Genomic DNA, 19,018 nt, shown 5'->3' with positions numbered 1-19,018 from the left:
ACTAGAAAAAAAGATAATGTTTTTGAAAAAAGCTTCATGTGAATGGATTGCTTATACATAGATTTAATATCTGAAACAAAACAATAAAATTCAGTTTAAAATAGCCTCATTATATTACACCACCCTATCCAGATTTTATCAATACTTACACCCTTGGAAAGTTACTTCCTATTGATATTTTTCCACTGGCAACACTAAAATCCCAAAGAAGATAGAAAAGGTGATGGAGGGGGTGTATTCCTAGTCTTATATCATTGCAGTATTCACTTTAAAGCAATGTAATCCTTTTCTGTTTCTGCCCCAACATTTCATAATTATGTCATTTTACAAGAATTGTGTAATTTACATAACCACCTAAATTGTCATAATTGCTAGAAAGTGCTGAAAAAGCATACGTTAGGCATTTCAGATTCATTTCTGCTCTCTGTTTTAAATGCACTTGAAATGCCTTTTGCATAAAAATTCTTTTGGTCAACAAAAAAGTAACTTGGGTTTGATTTTGAAGGAGCCATCCCTCTGCTCAAGCCGACTCCTCCTCTTCCTCCAGGAAGCCTTTGCCAGGTGGATGCTGAGGTTCACCTAAGTAAATAACTCTCTCATCTTGATTTTATGGAAGAGGAAACTGAGAGCCACAGAGGTCAACTGACTCCATCTGAGTCTCACAGGTCATCTTCGCAGAGTCAAGGCTAGAACTCACTTTTTTTTGACTTGCATATTTTGTTTACTGTCCCATACCTTTATCCACTGCATTTAGAAAGAGGAAAAGGAAGGACAGAAGAATGGAATGGTCTCCCCACAGTTTTCTCAGCATACCATTTCCATTATAATTATCTTAACCATCTGTTTTGCTTGGAACAGGCAAAAGAATTTGATATTAAGAAACTAAACTGTCATTCTGTACAACAGAAGAAAGGCTTCAGAGATGGGACCCTATTTCAGGATGCGGGAGTGAATCAATTTTATCAGGGGCTTCATCAACATCAGTGAAGTACAATGCCAGTATTTGATCACTACTCCCTGGAAAACTAGGGGCTCATGATTTCATTAATAACATTTTATAATTAAACATCATTGCAGTATATGGTAGTTGCTGAAAGTGTAATCAGGAAACCCTCTAAAAAGCTAATCTATCCTTGCATACTTAAAAACAATGTATTAATGTTTAGCTTCCTGAAGCTAATTTGGATGTTATGTGAATCTATAAAAATCTGTGGCAATATAAGTGATGTGCATTAATAGCAAACCACATTTCTGGAGTGTTTACCCCTTTCATGTGCACACATATATGAGCACATGCAGTGCACACAACACACAAACATATGCAAATTATGATACTACTAAGTCAGGATGAGTTCTGAAATAAAATAAATTAAAATGAGCTCATTTACTTATTTGATACTTTTTTTCAAATGTTACTGCAAAATATGCATTTTAATTCTGATTTTAAAATAGAATTTAAAGAGTGATGTCACTATTTTGCAGTTACTGACTTTTCAAATTATAGATATCATTTGAGGAACCAATAATACTTCATAATCATCACTTAAAATGAATTATAATTGTTACTTGTTCTGATGCTTGGTTAAATTGTAACTATCAACAAAAAAGGCAGCTTATCACTTCCCAAATAAGTAGGGAAGGCACAGCAATTTTCTTAGAAAAGTGAAGAGATTATTCAGTACAATTAAGGAAGAAAAGTAATAACAAACTATTATGTCTGCCAAAAAATTGGGAAAATATTAGCAAAGCTAAGAGGAACCAGAGACCCTTTGAACAATCATTATTGTTCCAGAACATATAATTTATCATAATGTCACTGAAGAAGAAAAAAGGAAAAAAATAAAACAATATATATTTTGATAAAAAGATATTCTGGCTGTTAAATAAAAATCAAATTGAGAATCAAATTTCACATAGCTGATAAATGTAACACAGTTCCTGTAATTTTAATGAAATGATTTTAGAAATAGTAAGAAATCTTTATCTGAAAAAGAAAGTTCATAAAATGTTCTAAAAATCAAAGCAATTAAACTTTTCCCAACTATGAACTATGTACGAGAAAGAAGTAATTTAATTCCAGATTTCTCTTTTCTGACATAGTTATTAGCAAAAGATTTATCAACCTTATCAACTCAACACACTTAAGCCAATTTAGTTCTTATACCAGCAATACTAATAGCTTGATGAAATCTCAAAAACTGAAACTAAATGGAAAAAAGTTTTAACGAAAATAAGCATGTGGGTCACTAAACATTTTCAGAATATTGCATCTTTTTTTTCCCCTTCTGGTCACTTTTCTTATTTCCTTTCTTAAGTCTTAATGTAATATTTACCCTCTACTTTCTGAAATTTTTCTCAGCATGGTAGAAGACCAATAAATCAATCTGGTATACTAACCCTAGTAAACAATTTGGGGTATAGAGAAACAACTTTCTGAGATTTCTTACATTTATTCTCTTCTTGTAAATAAGGTTTATTTTTAAAGCCATATGTAACATCCTGCAGTCCAGCATTACACTTGCCTAACATTTTTCTATACTAATTACTCATAATAACCTGTTACTCTTTTAAAAATATGTACATATGTATAGATATAAAACATCTATGTGTATATATTACTTATGTATAAATATAAAGAATAAAGTTGAAATTGACTCCAATGGAACAAGGAGCATGGACATGAACGCTATACTCAATTTGTCCATACTTTCCTCCTTCCCTATGTCCCTTCTTTCCTTCCCATTATTTTTCATTACTTTCTGGTTTGTGTATTGTTTTTTCTTCCTCCAATTCGACCAGCTGGGAAAACGCTAATAAATGAGGCACCTACTCTTTAAGGTAGTATGGTCAGTCCACTAATGTGCCTGTGTAGCCACCAAATAGTCACTAATGTGAGAAAATATTGTCTTGAGTAAGTATAAATAATATATACTTCATTTCTTGGGTAATATTTTATAATTATTCAAAGGATAACTTCTTAAAATACTATTTGAATTTCAATTCATATAAGGTTCATGCAGATATTCAAGATATTTTGAATAAGAATCAGAAACAGGTCTGACAGCAATGCAATAGTTTATATGAAGGAATCAACAATGTGATTATCTGAGATGTGGTACAAGCCATCAAAATACATCATTAATTTGGCAACAAAGATTAGAAATTATCATCAAGTTCACCTTTTAAAGATGATATAAAGGTTTTTTAATTTCATGTATATATTTTTTATAATCATTGTAGTGTTCAGTGAATGTTAATCATTCATTCAATATTAAACACAAACATAGTCAAGAAATCTGTGGTCCCTAAGAGTTTATAATTATTAAAGGCTACTTGTTATTACTATGTATGCCATTGAAACCTAACAAAATAATTTATATTTTGAATATATCTATTAAATCGGTTGGTATCCTCTCTATATACAATCGTATAATAAATATCTCTCAGAGGTTGGTGAAAGAAAAAAGTTTCTTTTAAACCCATGAACTTCCTTTTATCAGAAATAAAAATTAGTGAAAACTGTTATTTTTGCCTTGGTTTCCATGAATGCCAGGGCTAAATTTCGGGCTCAACTATAATAACCTTTCTTGGAGTATATTTTCTGACTTAATAAGAACAAAACTCAGCAATGCTTATAGCAAATAACCATTCTCAAAAGAGTATAGGACAAAAGGGTCGAGTTTTTATCTTCCGAAGGGAGCAGCAAAGTGGAATCGAACCTGAACTCAGGCAGAGAAGTTAAAGGCAACATGCTCTATGTTGGGTGTCTGGGTGGTGGTGGGTTAGTCCTTGAGTCCTCAGAACCTTCTGGCCCAATCTCCCTGGATTAGGTTGGTGGGCAGGAACATTCTTAGCATCACTGCTACTGGCCTGGAAGTTTCAGTGAGTTACAAGATCTGTACTATCCCCTGCTGATATTTTAAACCAGAGGAGACAACTGTCTCCAGGTACCAAACCCGACTGAAATACAGGAAGATAAGGATGATGTACCCACACCTGTGGTTTTTCAGACGGGTAGCTGTATAGAAGCAACCAAAGCGACTTAATTAACTTCACAATGACACAATGCTGCATTTTATGCAATTGGATTCATCACATTATGGCAGGAGTTTACAGAAGTTTTCCTCCTTTCAACTCTCTACCATTTTAATAAACTCTACCATAGAATAGGTGAACTCAGTTAATCACAACAGGTAATTCCTAGTAAAAGCATACGTCAAAGCAGTAGCTGGGTACTATTTGAGGAAAATATCAGTTGATAACTACATATTATACCTATGTATAAATGGTGATTAACTTTCAGATGCTTGTTGAAGTACCACAGGAATAACAGCCTAAGAAAGTTAGCATGCTTTGTCTTAGGTCTCAACATTTTTTTCTTTCTTTTCTTTTTTAACTTGTCAAAAGAAGACAGAGGCATATAGAGCAATGATTATATTACAGTGAAGAGGGATTTTGTTCTGTCAGCAATAGAGCTTCTTCCAAGGGAGACAGATGAATGCCCACTCCCAAAGCCTAACTTTGTAACTGCTTTTGCTGTTTGTTTCCTCTCATTCATTTTGCATCCATATTAGGCTTGCATCTGTTTATGTACTTGTCTATTATTCATCTACAGGATAACTGCTCAGCAGTCGTTACTTCCTTTCATATCTTTTCTGCATCTTTTGTTTCCATGGGTTGTTTTGGCAATAAAATCAAGAAAAGGGTACAAAGCTTATAAAAAAGTGCAGTTGGAACATCATGTTTTTACGGCTCTAGGAACGTTATTGCTGATTTCAAAAAGTTTAAAAAAAATGTTAAAATGCATTCAGCAAAGTTTAAAGCTCATAGGTATGATAACTTTGAAAATTTGAGAGCAAGGAATTTAAAAAGTGCTTTCTAAAACAGCTCACTATTGTTTGATCTTGACACGGAAGACTGCCTTGTGCAATTTTCTGTACAGTGTACATTTTCATACCAAAATCTCAAGCAATGCAGTCACAGTAATTCCTTACATTTATATAGCATTTCATAATTTTATTATGTGTTTATTCATCCGTTATGTCCTCTGAACCTTCTAGGTAGATAATCAGCATCTTCATATGAAGGCAAAAAAGGAGAGTAAGGATGTTAAATTATGTGCTAAGGTCAAAAGGTCAATGAATCTCTGGGCCTAGACTAGCATCTACATTTACCTGACACCCATCCAGCCTGGTGTGGGCCAGGAGAATCCTCACAATAAAGTTGCCGCAGGCTTCTTGTGTGCCAGTGGGAGTGAAATATAATTTGGAACTCTTAGATTATGTAAGCATAGTTCTTTGTGTGATTTTAAACTATTATTGTGTTCCCAAATTCACTAAGACTCTATTGGTAATTAAGGTCCATTATCCCAGAACACAAAAATTTTACCTTTTATATCAGAGGGATAATGGATTCTCTGAAGCCCTTCCATTCACCCCAGAATGAAAACTTCAACTCTGTATGATTAATTTGGTCTCCTCAAACTATAGTGTTTCTTAAGAATCTGATTCAACATGCTAGGTTGAGCCCAACATAATGTTAGGTTATTTACAGAAAAAATAATTGAAGGTACATAAAACCAATTCAAATACTCAAAAGCAAGACATCTGTATAAACTCATGCATTCGGAATATGCTTAACACTCGTTTCTTTGTGAAAACTTCATATGTTTACATGAGATAATCTGCAGATTATTAGGAGTAATTGCTATTTTCCTTATTCAGATACTTGTTAATCGGTTCAATAAGCCTTCATGACTATGAAGAACATGAAGAACTACTCAAAGGCAACTGCAGGGCTTCCCTGGTGGCACAGTGGTTGAGAGTCTGCCTGCCACTGCAGGGGACACAGGTTCGTGCCCCTGTCCGGGAAGATCCCACATGCCGCGGAGCGGCTGGGTCCGTGAGCCGTGGCCGCTGAGCCTGCGCGTCCGGAGCCTGTGCTCCACCACGGGAGAGGCCACAACAGTGAGAGGCCCACGTACCGCAAAAAACAAACAAACAAACAAAAAGGCAACTGCAATGTTATTCCTTCAAATGCAAGGCCAATTAATCGTGACAATATTAAATTCCTTAAATTTTGATAACCACAATAAAAGAAACAATGAAAATCATGATAAAGTCCTTGTGTACTATTTAGGCTTGGTTGAGTTAAAAATGTTGAAAAAGACACACATAAGTGGTTCTAACTACGGCAGGAATTTTATCCGAATGATGCAAAATATTCCATGGTTTGGGAAGCCTAAAGGACTTCTCAAATTGAAAACAGTACTAATTCTTTCATTAAATTCCAAAGACTTCTACTGGAGCCTATTACGATAGGTTGTGACTTCTAAAACAATGCTGAGATGGGGTCATTGGTGATGAGACCAAGTCTTCAGTTGGCCTGATTATTATGAGATTGAAATTTAGTAGGTATAGGGGATTCATATGAGATTGGAGTTTAAAGTTAAATCTATAGAGATATATGCATTTTACCACATTGCAGTTTATAGACCCTACAGGAGGAACATATTTAATGTTGACGGGAGATGTACTTTTAAAATAACATGATTACCTGACCAGCCACCATACATAAGTTGTATTTAAAACATTAATGGAAATGGAAAAGTGAGGAAGGAGAGAAGACAGCACAGCAGAGGTACCCAAATGTTCTATATGCCCCCTCATCAATTATGTATTGCTAATATACTGCCATTATTCAGAAAACACTTTTATGCTTAGGAGATTTCATTATTAACTCTCTCTGTTAAATTATTTCAACCTTCTACATCCCGTAGCTGCAAGAAAATAACAAAGCAATCCTGTAAAGCCAAGGTTCAGTTTAAAAGAATTTTTCGGGCTTCCCTGGTGGCGCAGTGGTTGAGAGTCTGCCTGCTGATGCAAGGGACACGGGTTCGTGCCCCGGTCCGGGAAGATCCCACATGCCGCGGAGAGGCTGGGCCCGTGAGCCATGGCCGCTGAGTCTGTGCGTCCGGAGCCTGTACTCCGCAACGGGAGAGGCCACAACAGTTAGAGGCACGCGTACCGCAAAAAAAAAAAAAAAAAAGAATTTTTCTTTGGTAACTAGTAGCACTTGTGAAAAATCACAGGATTTTAACAAGCCATTTGCACTGCATCCAAAATAACCAAGAAATGTCAATGTTTATATAGTTGCTTATTTAAAAAGTTATTATCTTTGGAGTGGTTAATCTATCATTCAGTGATAAGTGGCAAAATGATTTTATTTTGGCCCGTGATATCCACGATTCTTCTCAGAAACCTACGTTCATGCTTCCTCATTGTTATCAGAGCTGTCACTGTGGCACAAGATAACTCGTAAGAAAAAATAAACTACTTCCCTCTTTCAGTACTCTCAACCAGAAATGCCAGAAAGTGCCCCTTACCTTTTGTTCCCTCCCAAAAGAAAGATCCTTGGTGAAAGGGCTTAACTTCTGCCATTTGGGTCTCCTATTTACTTTCAGCAAAAAAGAGACAAAAAGCAAGTGGTGAGAAGAAGCTGCCTTTGCCCTGTCATCTTGCTCTTCTTTGTTGTCTTTCAGTTGCTCAGTAATTAACTCTTGATAAGCTAAGTGACATGCTCAGTAAATGGTACAATTTAGAAGGATTAATACAGGTGCTATTTTTTTTTTTTTTTTTTTTTAATACAGGTGCTATTTTTAAAAAAAAACTTAATAAGCCAAAGAATGCTCTGGAAATTTTTATATGTGCCTCTTAGTGAATTTGTAGAATCTGTGAGTTAATCATTTCACAAACCTTTGAGGGAGGGTCTCTTCAAGTCTCTTTCAAGTAGCTATGACCACAGATATAGCCTTAATGTCTATGTGACTTTTGTCCTCTTTTTTTTTTTTTTTGCAGTATATGCGGGCCTCTCACTGCTGTGGCCTCTCCCGTTGCAGAGCACAGGCTCCGGACGCGCAGGCTCAGCGGCTGTGGCTCACGGGCCCAGCTGCTCCGCGGCATGTGGGATCTTCCCGGACCAGGGCACGAACCCGTGTCCCCTGCATCGGCAGGCGGACTCTCAACCACTGCGCCACCAGGGAAGCCCTGTCCTCTTTTTTTGACTCTTGGTAATAAATGCCTACTAGTGGTTAGAAACTCAAGCACCATAAGGAAATGGTCCGAAGTAACTTAACTGCATTCTGACTTAGATCATTAATAAAATGTATGGATCCTTCTTGTAAGCTCACCTCATGAGCATCTAATTAAAGTAAATGCTCATTATTATTATAAATTATAACATTAATAATTCCTATGCACACTGTATATCAGATAAAAGCTCACAAAATAAAAACAATCAGTAGCCTGATTTTCACTTAGTAGGTCAAACATATAATTTTTCCTACCTAAGATTTTTACCTTAGCGTTTTCTTCCATGGTGATCCATTATTCTATAAAGGCTATCAAAATCCTGAATAACTTTGACCACGTGAAGGAGCCCTATGTAAACCCTAATATATTAAAATTATGTATGTGAATGTTGCGTTCCTAAACCCAACTCATTCCACTTATGAAAAATGACATATAAGTAATATCCTATAACACTTATTATGCACGTCCTAAAATTGTCCTTAAGAAATAAGCTGACTTTTAAGCAGCTTATGCACACTTCAACAAGAAACAGTGCAAATTAAAAGGCTTTAAAAATTTAATTTAATTAAAAATGTTTTGTTTTAGCTATTTGACGTTTACCTGAAAGTAGAAAAGCAAAATAAAATGAATGAGTAAAAGTGATTTGCCTGAACTCCAGGGAACTTACAAATATATCATGAGAACATTTATGCAGACATAAGAACAGAAAGAAGGAGAGTGTTAGAGATATAACCTATGAACTCCAGGAGAAAATATTAAGAAAGAAACAATTTCACAAATATTATAAATGACTGCAAATTAATGATTAAATAATAAAGCATAAAGAAAATTCCTTGCAATAAATTATTTTTAGAAGTAACAAATATAAAATAGCTAGCTGGGATAATAGGACAAATTGCATTAGGTTGCTGACCTGCAGTAATTTATGTATTTCAATACATCTATACAAAAAGGCCAACATGAAGCAAATCAACATTCTCTGGTCCATATGTATTAGGCAGATGATGCCTGACGAACAAGAAAACCTAAGCTGATTTCATTTGATTCCATGAGTCCCTGACCTGCCTGCAGGCTGACATAATTTTCTTTCAAAGAAACCAGTCTCTGGTGGTTACCAGACTTGATCTCATCCAGTGGAGGATGAGTTCTCTTTGAATTACTGGAGTGGGGTGTACCCTAGGATGGATAAATCAGCCAAACAGAAAGGCCTAACAGGGCAAAGAAGCAGTAGGGCACCTATCCTTACATTGTCCTGAAAATGACCTCAAGAATGACTTTCCACGAGGTAAGAGGTAATTCTGTCTCCACTTTGGTGTAGCTTATATCACTCACAGTAAAGGTCACAAATCATGACAGTTTTCTGTGCTTGAGAATCAGATTACTGTTTGTCTGAGAAGGAGCGGAGAGCTGGAGGCCTGCTTCTCTTAGGAATCTAGGTCAGAATTCATCCAGTAATGCCACCCAAGCCCTTCAAAGCAATATCTTACATTGTGGAAATACTTTGAGCAAATCCTGACGGTTGTTCATAAATTATATTACAACCTGAAGGAAGAAAAAGTTATTCTGTTCTTTTTTTGGCTCCGGCTTTTCATAAGGTAAGTTATAAAATTTAATTGGTGACCTTGGAGAAAGGTCATAGTTCTTAAATTCAACTATACCCTTCATAACTTCCAAGTCAATAATAATAACTGAAGATGATGTTAGTGTTTCTAAATTCAATAGAAGTGTCAGCAGCAGTAAATATACAAGAACCACATCCAAATATATGAAGGCTTTATATCTATCTATCTATCTATCTATATATATACACACACATATATATATATATGCAGCTTTCTGGGTGTTCCTGAAATACTACAAATGTTCAGAATTTGCACTTCATGCAAATAGGAAGCAGACACGTATTCCTTAATAAAGGTGACAATATGAAGATTGGCGATCGGAAGAGGATATGATGGAGAAAGAATTGCAGCGATAGAATAATCTTTTTTAAAAAATGCAGTTTCAGACATTAAATGCAAATAAATGAGGAAGTCCATGAGCATTAAGCCTATTTTTAGGCAATTTACCTTTTCTTACACAAAGAAAAAGAGAGATGGAAAAGGAGAAACTAAAATGAAAAAGGAGAGACTGCGAGAGAAATTTACATGTTGCTCTGAGGCTGTACAAATGTTGCCAAAGCTGTGCCCAGCACCTACTAATGTGTGGGAAACAGAATTGGCACTTAAGAAAGTGCTGTGTGCTGTGACTACAAACTCTGGAAACCTATTGCTCCTGTGGACAGAACTTTTAGTTCCCTCAAGGCACAGGCAAATCAAAGGAGGTGATGGACTGCTGATGAGAAACAAGCAATACGGAGACATTTAAAAATTCCCAGAGCTAGATGGATGTTTTTTATTTGCTTTTAATATCAAGTAACTAACTCAGATATCCTGATTTTTATCTTTAGAAGTCAAGTTCATATGCTGAAATTACCAGCATTTCATCCACCTACACCTAAGACTTACTCAAAGTAGGCGAAGCACACTTTTAGCTCCTGATATGGCATTTCGTTTTCCAAAACAAACAGATTAAGGAATGTCTTCTGAAGCATTAGCACATCAAAGCACACTGCTATTCAAATACTTCATTTAGACAGAAAATATTCAAGTTGGATTATTTCCTTAGCACACTGCATCTGATAAATAAAAATCTCCCCTCTTAACATTACTACTGTCCTCCCAATAAAACTGAGACTACAATCACCTTTGACTGTAGCTTCTTCCTGAAATTAAGCCCATAATACTGTCAATTCTTCCTTTAAAATGACGCTTACTTTGTCCTTTTTATCTCTACAGCCATTGCCATAATCTGAACCTAAACTGAGCGTAATAATTGATTTCTAGTCCCACCTTTGCTACTTGATACTGGTCAGACCGTCTAACTTTACTCTTTATTTATTAAATGGAGGAGTTGAAGATTGCTAAATCTAAATTTCTATTATTGATATTTTCCTTCTATATGCATAAGGTATGATGAGAGATCTTGTGGGTGATGGGGGAGCAGAGATCTACTTTACAAGTGCTTATTATTACATAAAGAGAATAAGGCGACTTCTGGCAAAATGAGAAAGACTGCGGAAGACATAAAGAGGAAATAGAACATGACCCAGGTCTTGAATAATGAGAAGAATGTTAAAAAGCTAGAGAAGGAAGGAAGAATGAATTTACCCACCATCATTGTGCTTGTTAACAGTTTTCTCAAAATTATTTTTTCATAAAATCTTTGAGCAGTGTCACTAAATACCAACGACTTATTTTTCCACAACTTTCATTACCTTTACTCACCTGTAGAGAAAGAGATGTAGGGAGCAATTTTTGAATGGAGGGAGGAATGAGATTCATGGAAATGTCATAGAGGAGTCTTCCCAAAATTTGAAACTAATTTATCCATCGGATTTATTTATACGAGGTAAATACACACACACACACACACACACACACACACACACTCACACACACACCATGATAATCTTTGGCAATAACAAAAGAAAAGGCTATCTGCTACAGCAAATATCCTACTGAAAACTCTGCTGAAGCCCCAAACTCTAATTATTATTACTTAGGGATAAGGTCTGGTAAAGAAGATTGAAATTTGACTGCAATTGATTAAGTAAAAACAACAACAAAATGACATGTTTTAATTACATCACGCCCTTTGGGGAAAAATACCACACAAACTAAAAGAAAGGAGATGAATAAGCCAGGTAAGCATAGGGAAAGGGGAATCCTAGAAGCTGGTGCTGGCCAAAAGGTGAGGAGACTATCCAACTGGCCTCCAACGTTCAAACATTACGGTTTTCTTGGCAAGACCAGTGAATTAATGAGTAAGAGTGCTTCAAGCTATTTTAACTAACGAACAAGTTTGCCAACAAAAATTATAATAATTTTACTCTCCATTTAATATGTCTTCGTGAAGAAAATGTACTGGCTAGATCAGAGTGAAAACAGATTTATTTGACAACTATATCTCATCCTAAATAAGAACTGACATTCTCGTCATAAACTGGCTTTCCATATAACAAAAGAAAGAGGACTTCTTAAGGGACATTTCTTAGCTGGTTTGTCTGCAATGTTCACAACGGACTCAATGAGCCCAGGGATCTATATGTAACACTGTTTGAATTTTTTAAAATATCAGTACTGGTTAGATGTTACAAAAATTCAAGTACGGTTTATTCCAGGAATGCAAGGATTCTTCAATATACGCAAATCATTCAATGTGATAAACCATATTAACAAATTGAAGGAGAAAAACCATATGATCATCTCAATAGATGCAGAGAAAGCTTTTGATAAAATTCAACACCCATTTATGATAAAAACCCCACAGAAAGTAGGCACAGAAGGAACATTCCTCAACATAATAAAGGCCATATATGACAAAGCCACAGCCAACATCATCCTCAATGGTGAAAAACTGAAAGCATTTCCACTAAGATCAGGAAAAGACAAGGTTGCCCACTCTCACCACTCTTATTCAATATAGTTTTGGAAGTTTTAGCCACAGCAATCAGAGAAGAAAAGGAAATAAAAGGAATCCAAATTGGAAAAGAAGAATTAAAGCTGTCACTGTTTGCAGATGACATGATACTATACATAGAGAATCCTAAAGATGACACCAGAAAACTACTAGAGCTAATCAATGAATTTGGTAAAGTTGCAGGATACAAAATTAATGCACAGAAATCTCTGGCATTCCTATACACTAATGATGAAAAATCTGAAAGTGAAATCAAGAAAATACTCCCATTTACCACTGCAACAAAAAGAACAAAATATCTAGGAATAAACCTACCTAAGGAGACAAAAGACCTATATGCAGAAAATTATAAGACACTGATGAAAGAAATTAAAGATGATACAAATAGATGGAGAGATATACCATGTTCTTGGATTGGAAGAATCAACATTGTGTAAATGACTCTACTACCCAAAGCAATCTACAGATTCAGTGCAATTCCTATCAAACTACCACTGACATTTTTCACAGAACTAGAACAAAAAATTTCACAATTTGTATGGAAACACAAAAGACCCCGAATAGTCAAAGCAATCTTGAGAACGAAAAACAGAGCTGGAGGAATCAGGCTCCCTGACTTCAGACTATATTACAAAGCTACAGTAATCAAGACAGTATGGTACTGGCACAAAAGCAGAAAGATAGATCAATGGAATAGGGTAGAAAGTCCAGAGATAAACCCACGCACATATGGTCACCTTATTTTTGATAAAGGAGGCAGGAATGTACAGTGGAGAAAGGACAGCCTCTTCAATAAGTGGTGCTGGGAAAACTGGACAGGTACATGTAAAAGTATGAGATTAGATCACTCCCTAACACCATACACAAAAATAAGCTCAAAACGGATTAAAGACCTAAAAGTAAGGCCAGAAACTATCAAACTCTTAGAGGAAAATATAGGTAGAAAACTCTATGACATAAATCACAGCAAGATCCTTTTTGACCCACCTCCTAGAGAAATGGAAATAAAAACAAAAATAAACAAATGGGACCTAATGAAACTTAAAAGCTTTTGCACAGCAAAGGAAACCATAAATAAGACCAAAAGACAACCCTCAGAACGGGAGAAAATATTTGCAAATGAAGTAACTGACAAAGGATTAATCTCCAAAATTTACAAGCAGCTCATGCAGCTCAATAACAAAAAAACAAACAACCCAATGCAAAAATGGGCAGAAGACCTAAATAGACATTTCTCCAAAGAAGATATACAGACTACCAACAAACACATGAAAGAATGCTCAACATCATTAATCATTAGAGAAATGCAAATCAAAACTACAATGAGATATCATCTCACACCACTCAGAATGGCCATCATCAAAAAATCTAGAAACAATAAATGCTGGAGAAGGTGTGGAGAAAAGGGAACACTCCTGCACTGGTGGTGGGAATGTGAATTGGTACAGCCACTATGGAGAACAATATGGAAGTTCCTTAAAAAACTACAAATAGAACTACCATATGACCCAGCAATCCCACTACTGGGCATATACCCTGAGAAAACCATCATTCAAAAAGAGTCATGTACCAAAATGTTCATTGAAGCTCTATTTACAATAGCCCGGAGATGGAAACAACATAAGTGCCCATCATCGGATGAATTGATAAAGAAGATGTGGCACATATATACAATGGAATATTACTCAGCCATAAAAAGAAACAAAGTTGAGCTGTTTGTAATGAGGTGGATAGACCTAGACTCTGTCATACAGAGTGAAGTAAGTCAGAAAGAGAAAGACAAATACCGTATGCTAACACATATATATGGAATTTAAGAAAAAAAAATGTCATGAAGAACCTAGGGGTAAGACAGGGATAAAGACACAGACCTACTGGAGAACGGACTTGAGGATATGGGGAGGGGGAAGGGTGAGCTGTGACAAAGCGAGAGAGAGGCATGGACATATATACACTACCAAACGTAAGGTAGATAGCTAGTGGGAAGCAGCCGCATAGCACAGGGATATCAGCTCGGTGCTTTGAGCCCGCCTGGAGGGGTGGGATAGGGAGGGTAGGAAGGAGGGAGACGCAAGAGGGAAGAGATATGGGAACATATGTATATGTATAACTGATTCACTTTGTTAAAAAGCAGAAAGTAACACACCATTGTAAAGCAATTATACCCCAATAAAGATGTTAAAAAAAAAAATGATGGGGAAAGGAATCAGGAGTCACACAGATCTGGGCTGACTATTGGCTATACGGCCTCTACCACTTTGTAGCTGTCTGACTGAGCAAGTCAACTTAACTTCTCTGAGCCTTAATTTTCTCATGAGTAAAATGGATTTAATAATACCTATATTGAGAGTATTACGAAGATTAAATGAGATAATACATATATAGCACTTAACAGAGTGCCTGCACATATTAAGCATTCAATAAATGTCATGTTATTTTTATGATTATATCATAGTAACAGTTCAAAGGAGAGGGTGACATTGATATGTGCTAGTAAAACTGTTATTGCTGGTGAAAAGTTTTATATCATAAATCTTCTGATCTCATGTAATTCTGTATTATCAGATTTAATAATTAAACTAATAAAATTATTTCTGGAAAGTGAAAAAAAAAAGAAAAATTAAATCTAAATGCAATGGCTAATGTTTATTGGGTGATGATTATTTGCCAGGTAGCGCTCTAAGTACTTCACATCTAATCTTTTTTTTTTTTCTTTCTTTTTTTCGTGGTACGTGGGCCTCTCACTGTTGTGGCCTCTCCCGTTGCAGAGCACAGGCTCCGGACACGCAGGCTCAGCAGCCATGGCTCACAGGCCCAGCCGCTCTGCGGCATGTGGGATCTTCCCGGACCGGGGCATGTACCTGTGTCCCCTGCATCGGCAGGCGGACTCTCAACCACTGCGCCACCAGGGAAGCCCCACATCTAATCTTGAAAATGGCTTTGTGTTACGAATTTAAAACCAATCTCATTTTATGGATGAGGGGACTGAAGGACAGAAACATTAAGAATCTTGCCCACCATCATACAGGTGGCAAGTGGAGGAGCCAGAATTCAGAAGCAGGTAATCAAGCTTCTGTAGGCACATTCATAAACCACTGTATCAAACTGCCTATCAGACTACCGAAAATGCTTAAATTCATCTTCTGTGCTAAGAATGGCATATAATTTACTATAAAACTATGTAACAAATTATAATTGAAAAGAATACATTCAGTAGCTTTTAAAATCAAGTTCTATGTTTTTGTTTTTTGGTTTTGTTTTGTTTTGGGCTAAGGAACTGGGAGTAACTTTAAGAAGTCTGGCACAGAGATCAGACACGTGAGTTTTGGGCCTATACCTTCCTCTGGGTCCCAGCTGTCTGGCCTTGGCTATCAGCACTGGATTATCTAACATTTCCTTGAAGGCCCATATTATCTACTCGTAATAATTGATTATTAACCACTGAAATAGCTACAGCTCCCTATTTCGCTATCCTTAATGCTCTTATGCCTGAAGTCTCTCTGGCAACCAATTTTTTTCCCCCTCCTGCCAGATTAGAGTTTTGAGTACGGTAATGAGGACAATGTGATGAAGTCTAAGTGTTGTGTTAAACCAATTAAATTCACCTTCTCTTAAAGCTGTTCCCCATTGCTGGGCTAAGAATTATTTTCAATCAACAAACTTGAAAAAGTCTTGATGAAAGATATAAACGTTGCAACAAAGATGAAAACATTCCCATATTATCCCTGAAAAAATAAAATAATTTAATTGGAGGTGTTTTAATGATTAAAATATTTTAATATTAATCACTCTCCTTTGTTACTACATTATGTGTATTGCTACTACACATAATGCAATCAGCAGAGTCAATACATGTATACTCTTATGATGACAAAAACCAAGACACAGGGCTTCCCGGGTGGCGCAGGGTTGGGAGTCCTGCCGATGCAGGGGACATGGGTTCGTGCCCCGGTCTGGGAAGATCCCACATGCCAGGAGCAGCTAGGCCCGTGAGCTATGGCCGCTGAGCCTGTGCATCCGGAGCCTGTGCTCCACAGCGGGAGAGGCCACAACAGTGAGAGGCCCGCGTACCGCAGGGAAAAAAAAAAAAAACAAAACCAAGACATAGAATTCAGTTAAAGACATATCACTCTACTCGAAGCATCCCCCTTGGTCCCTAACTAAGTGGCAAGAAAAGAAAAGCATAAAAAGGTCTTGAAATATTTTCAGAGACCTGTAAACAGGAAGCATAGCCAGAGGTTACTTGGAGACCTCTCTGCTGTTGTGAAGGTAAGAGTGAAAAACAAGGCTAAAATAATGCCCTTTCCAAAGACTTTCACACACAAAATAACACTGGGTACCAACTTCTAGCTCCCAAACTTACCTCTCTCTACTAATCCCTTCACTGTAGTTTGTGAAAAAGCTCTGCTTCTTTATTGCATTATCCTCCCAGCTTTTTTTCCTTCTCTTCCCTTCATAGCTAAGCTTTTAGCACAGTTACTTGTGCTTTATTTTCTACACTTCCTCACCTGCCACTCACCCTTCTGTAACTGCATTCAAGCCTTGATCATGTGCTCTGACCCCACTGAATCTGTGCCTGCAAAGGTCACGGAGGTCCTACTAAGTGCGAGACATAATGCACATATATTTCAGTCCCTCTTCTCTTGACCTTTTGGAGGCTTGTGAACAACTCTATATTCCAGAAATTCTCTTGTTTCAATCTCTTTATCATAATGTACTCTTATGATTCTCCTCATTCCTTATTTATCATTCCTTTTAAATCTTAGCAGAGTTTTTTCCATTATATTATTACAGTTTCAAAGAACCAGTTTGTTTTATTTGCTTATCTATTAAATCTTTATTTTCTATTAAATCAATTTTTACTCTTACCTTTTATATTATTTCACCCTTTCATGTTTTTTGCATTTATTCTATTTTCCTAACCTTCTAAGTTGATTTATTAGCTCATTATTGTCAATCTTTCTTCATTCCTAGTACTTACATTATAGCTAGATAATTTTCCCTCTACTATTTGAGCTGACACTCAAATTTAATCTATAGCATTTTATATTTAATTTCATTCTAATATTTTAATTTCATTTTGATGTCTTAAATTTTCCAAATTATGGATATTTCAAGTGTAACTTTTTTATAAAAATATTTTAAGTGGGAGAATAAAATGATCTGCTTTATGTGTTTTAAGATTACTCTGGCTTTTGTGGTGATAGTGGCCAGAGTAGATGTTGGGAGGTAAACTGGAGGTTATTGCAGTAGTTTGAGAGAGAATGATATTTTTATAAGGTTGTACATAGTGAAGATAGAGAAGGAGTGGACAGATACAAAATAAAATTGAAATTACAACAGACAAGGTAAGCAGCGGCATCATGAAAAACATTAAGAAAAAAGTGTGTAAAGGGTAAGCAAGGGCCAGGAGCAAGTACTTTCTCTATATGAGTCCTGCGCTCTCTGCTTTCTCAATATGAGTCCTTTCTAATTAATTAAATAATAAGAGTAACTCATATTGGGTCTAAGATTTCAGTTATCTGAGCCTGCACTAATGATTTCCACCTTTAACAAAAACACAGATATATTTTTATTATCTTAGTAAACAGACCTTAAATGATGTCAATATAAAATAATGACATTCTTTATTTGGAAGAGTCTCTGAATAGGAAAAATAAAATAAGCCAAGGGACCATGACGAGTATAAGTTGACATGCATAAGAGTAAGAGAACTTTGTGAAAAGGCTTTATATTAATAAATCCTGTTCAACATTCACGTCTTTGAAAACCAGTAAGATTTTATGTTAGATATCATTTCCTTGATATACTTGGTTGAGCTTAATTTTTAATGGGCACCCAGAACAAGAAGACTTCGTGTTTATGTTAGGGATAGGAAGACCGTGCTTGGCGAAGGTACTTTGGATAAGAAGAGGAATACAGATTCTTTTTGTTGGTGCCTTAAGATTTTTTTCAGAGTCAAGAATCAATAAAAAGTCTGAATTAAATACATTTTAGACTTGTTGCCCAGAGGAGTAATTAAAGATATATTTTCAAAGACAACAGATGCAATTTACAGACTGCTGAAATTAGGGTGAAATGCAACAGGACACTTTGTCCTATAGCTTCCTTGCATAATCCAAGAACATTTAATCAGTTCAAATCTGCCTGAATGGAAGAGAACAAAAATTGCTGGAGGGTGAAAGAGATGGGAGGGAACAACCCAGAGATGGCAATTGCTGCTGTAGCTCACCAATAGCAGCAAGTGTTGTGGAAATACACATAAGCACAATCAACTCTATGTACAGCAGAAACTTGGTCTTTGGTACAAAGAGGAACAGACCTTTCACAGTTGATTTAATTTGCCCATGTTACAAAATGGAATAATGACCCTATAAGGAATGAAAAAAGGATCCGTAGCTCTAGGG

General features: G+C 36.2%; 1 protein-coding gene across 1 annotated transcript in view; it reads right to left on the bottom strand.

Moving 5' to 3' along the window:
- Positions 1 to 19,018, bottom strand: part of LOC101327464 (diacylglycerol kinase beta) — a 505,632-nt gene that overhangs the window by 113,834 nt on the left and 372,780 nt on the right. Inside the window, exon 17 of the mRNA XM_073809660.1 lies at positions 18,704 to 18,715. Within this exon, the coding sequence (XP_073665761.1) occupies positions 18,704 to 18,715 (12 nt within the window). The remainder of the gene's footprint in view (positions 1 to 18,703; positions 18,716 to 19,018) is intronic.

The sequence above is a fragment of the Tursiops truncatus genome, chromosome 9, assembly GCF_011762595.2.
Source record: "Tursiops truncatus isolate mTurTru1 chromosome 9, mTurTru1.mat.Y, whole genome shotgun sequence".
Taxonomy (NCBI): domain Eukaryota; kingdom Metazoa; phylum Chordata; class Mammalia; order Artiodactyla; family Delphinidae; genus Tursiops; species Tursiops truncatus.
This window is presented reverse-complemented; position numbering and strand designations above follow the sequence as displayed.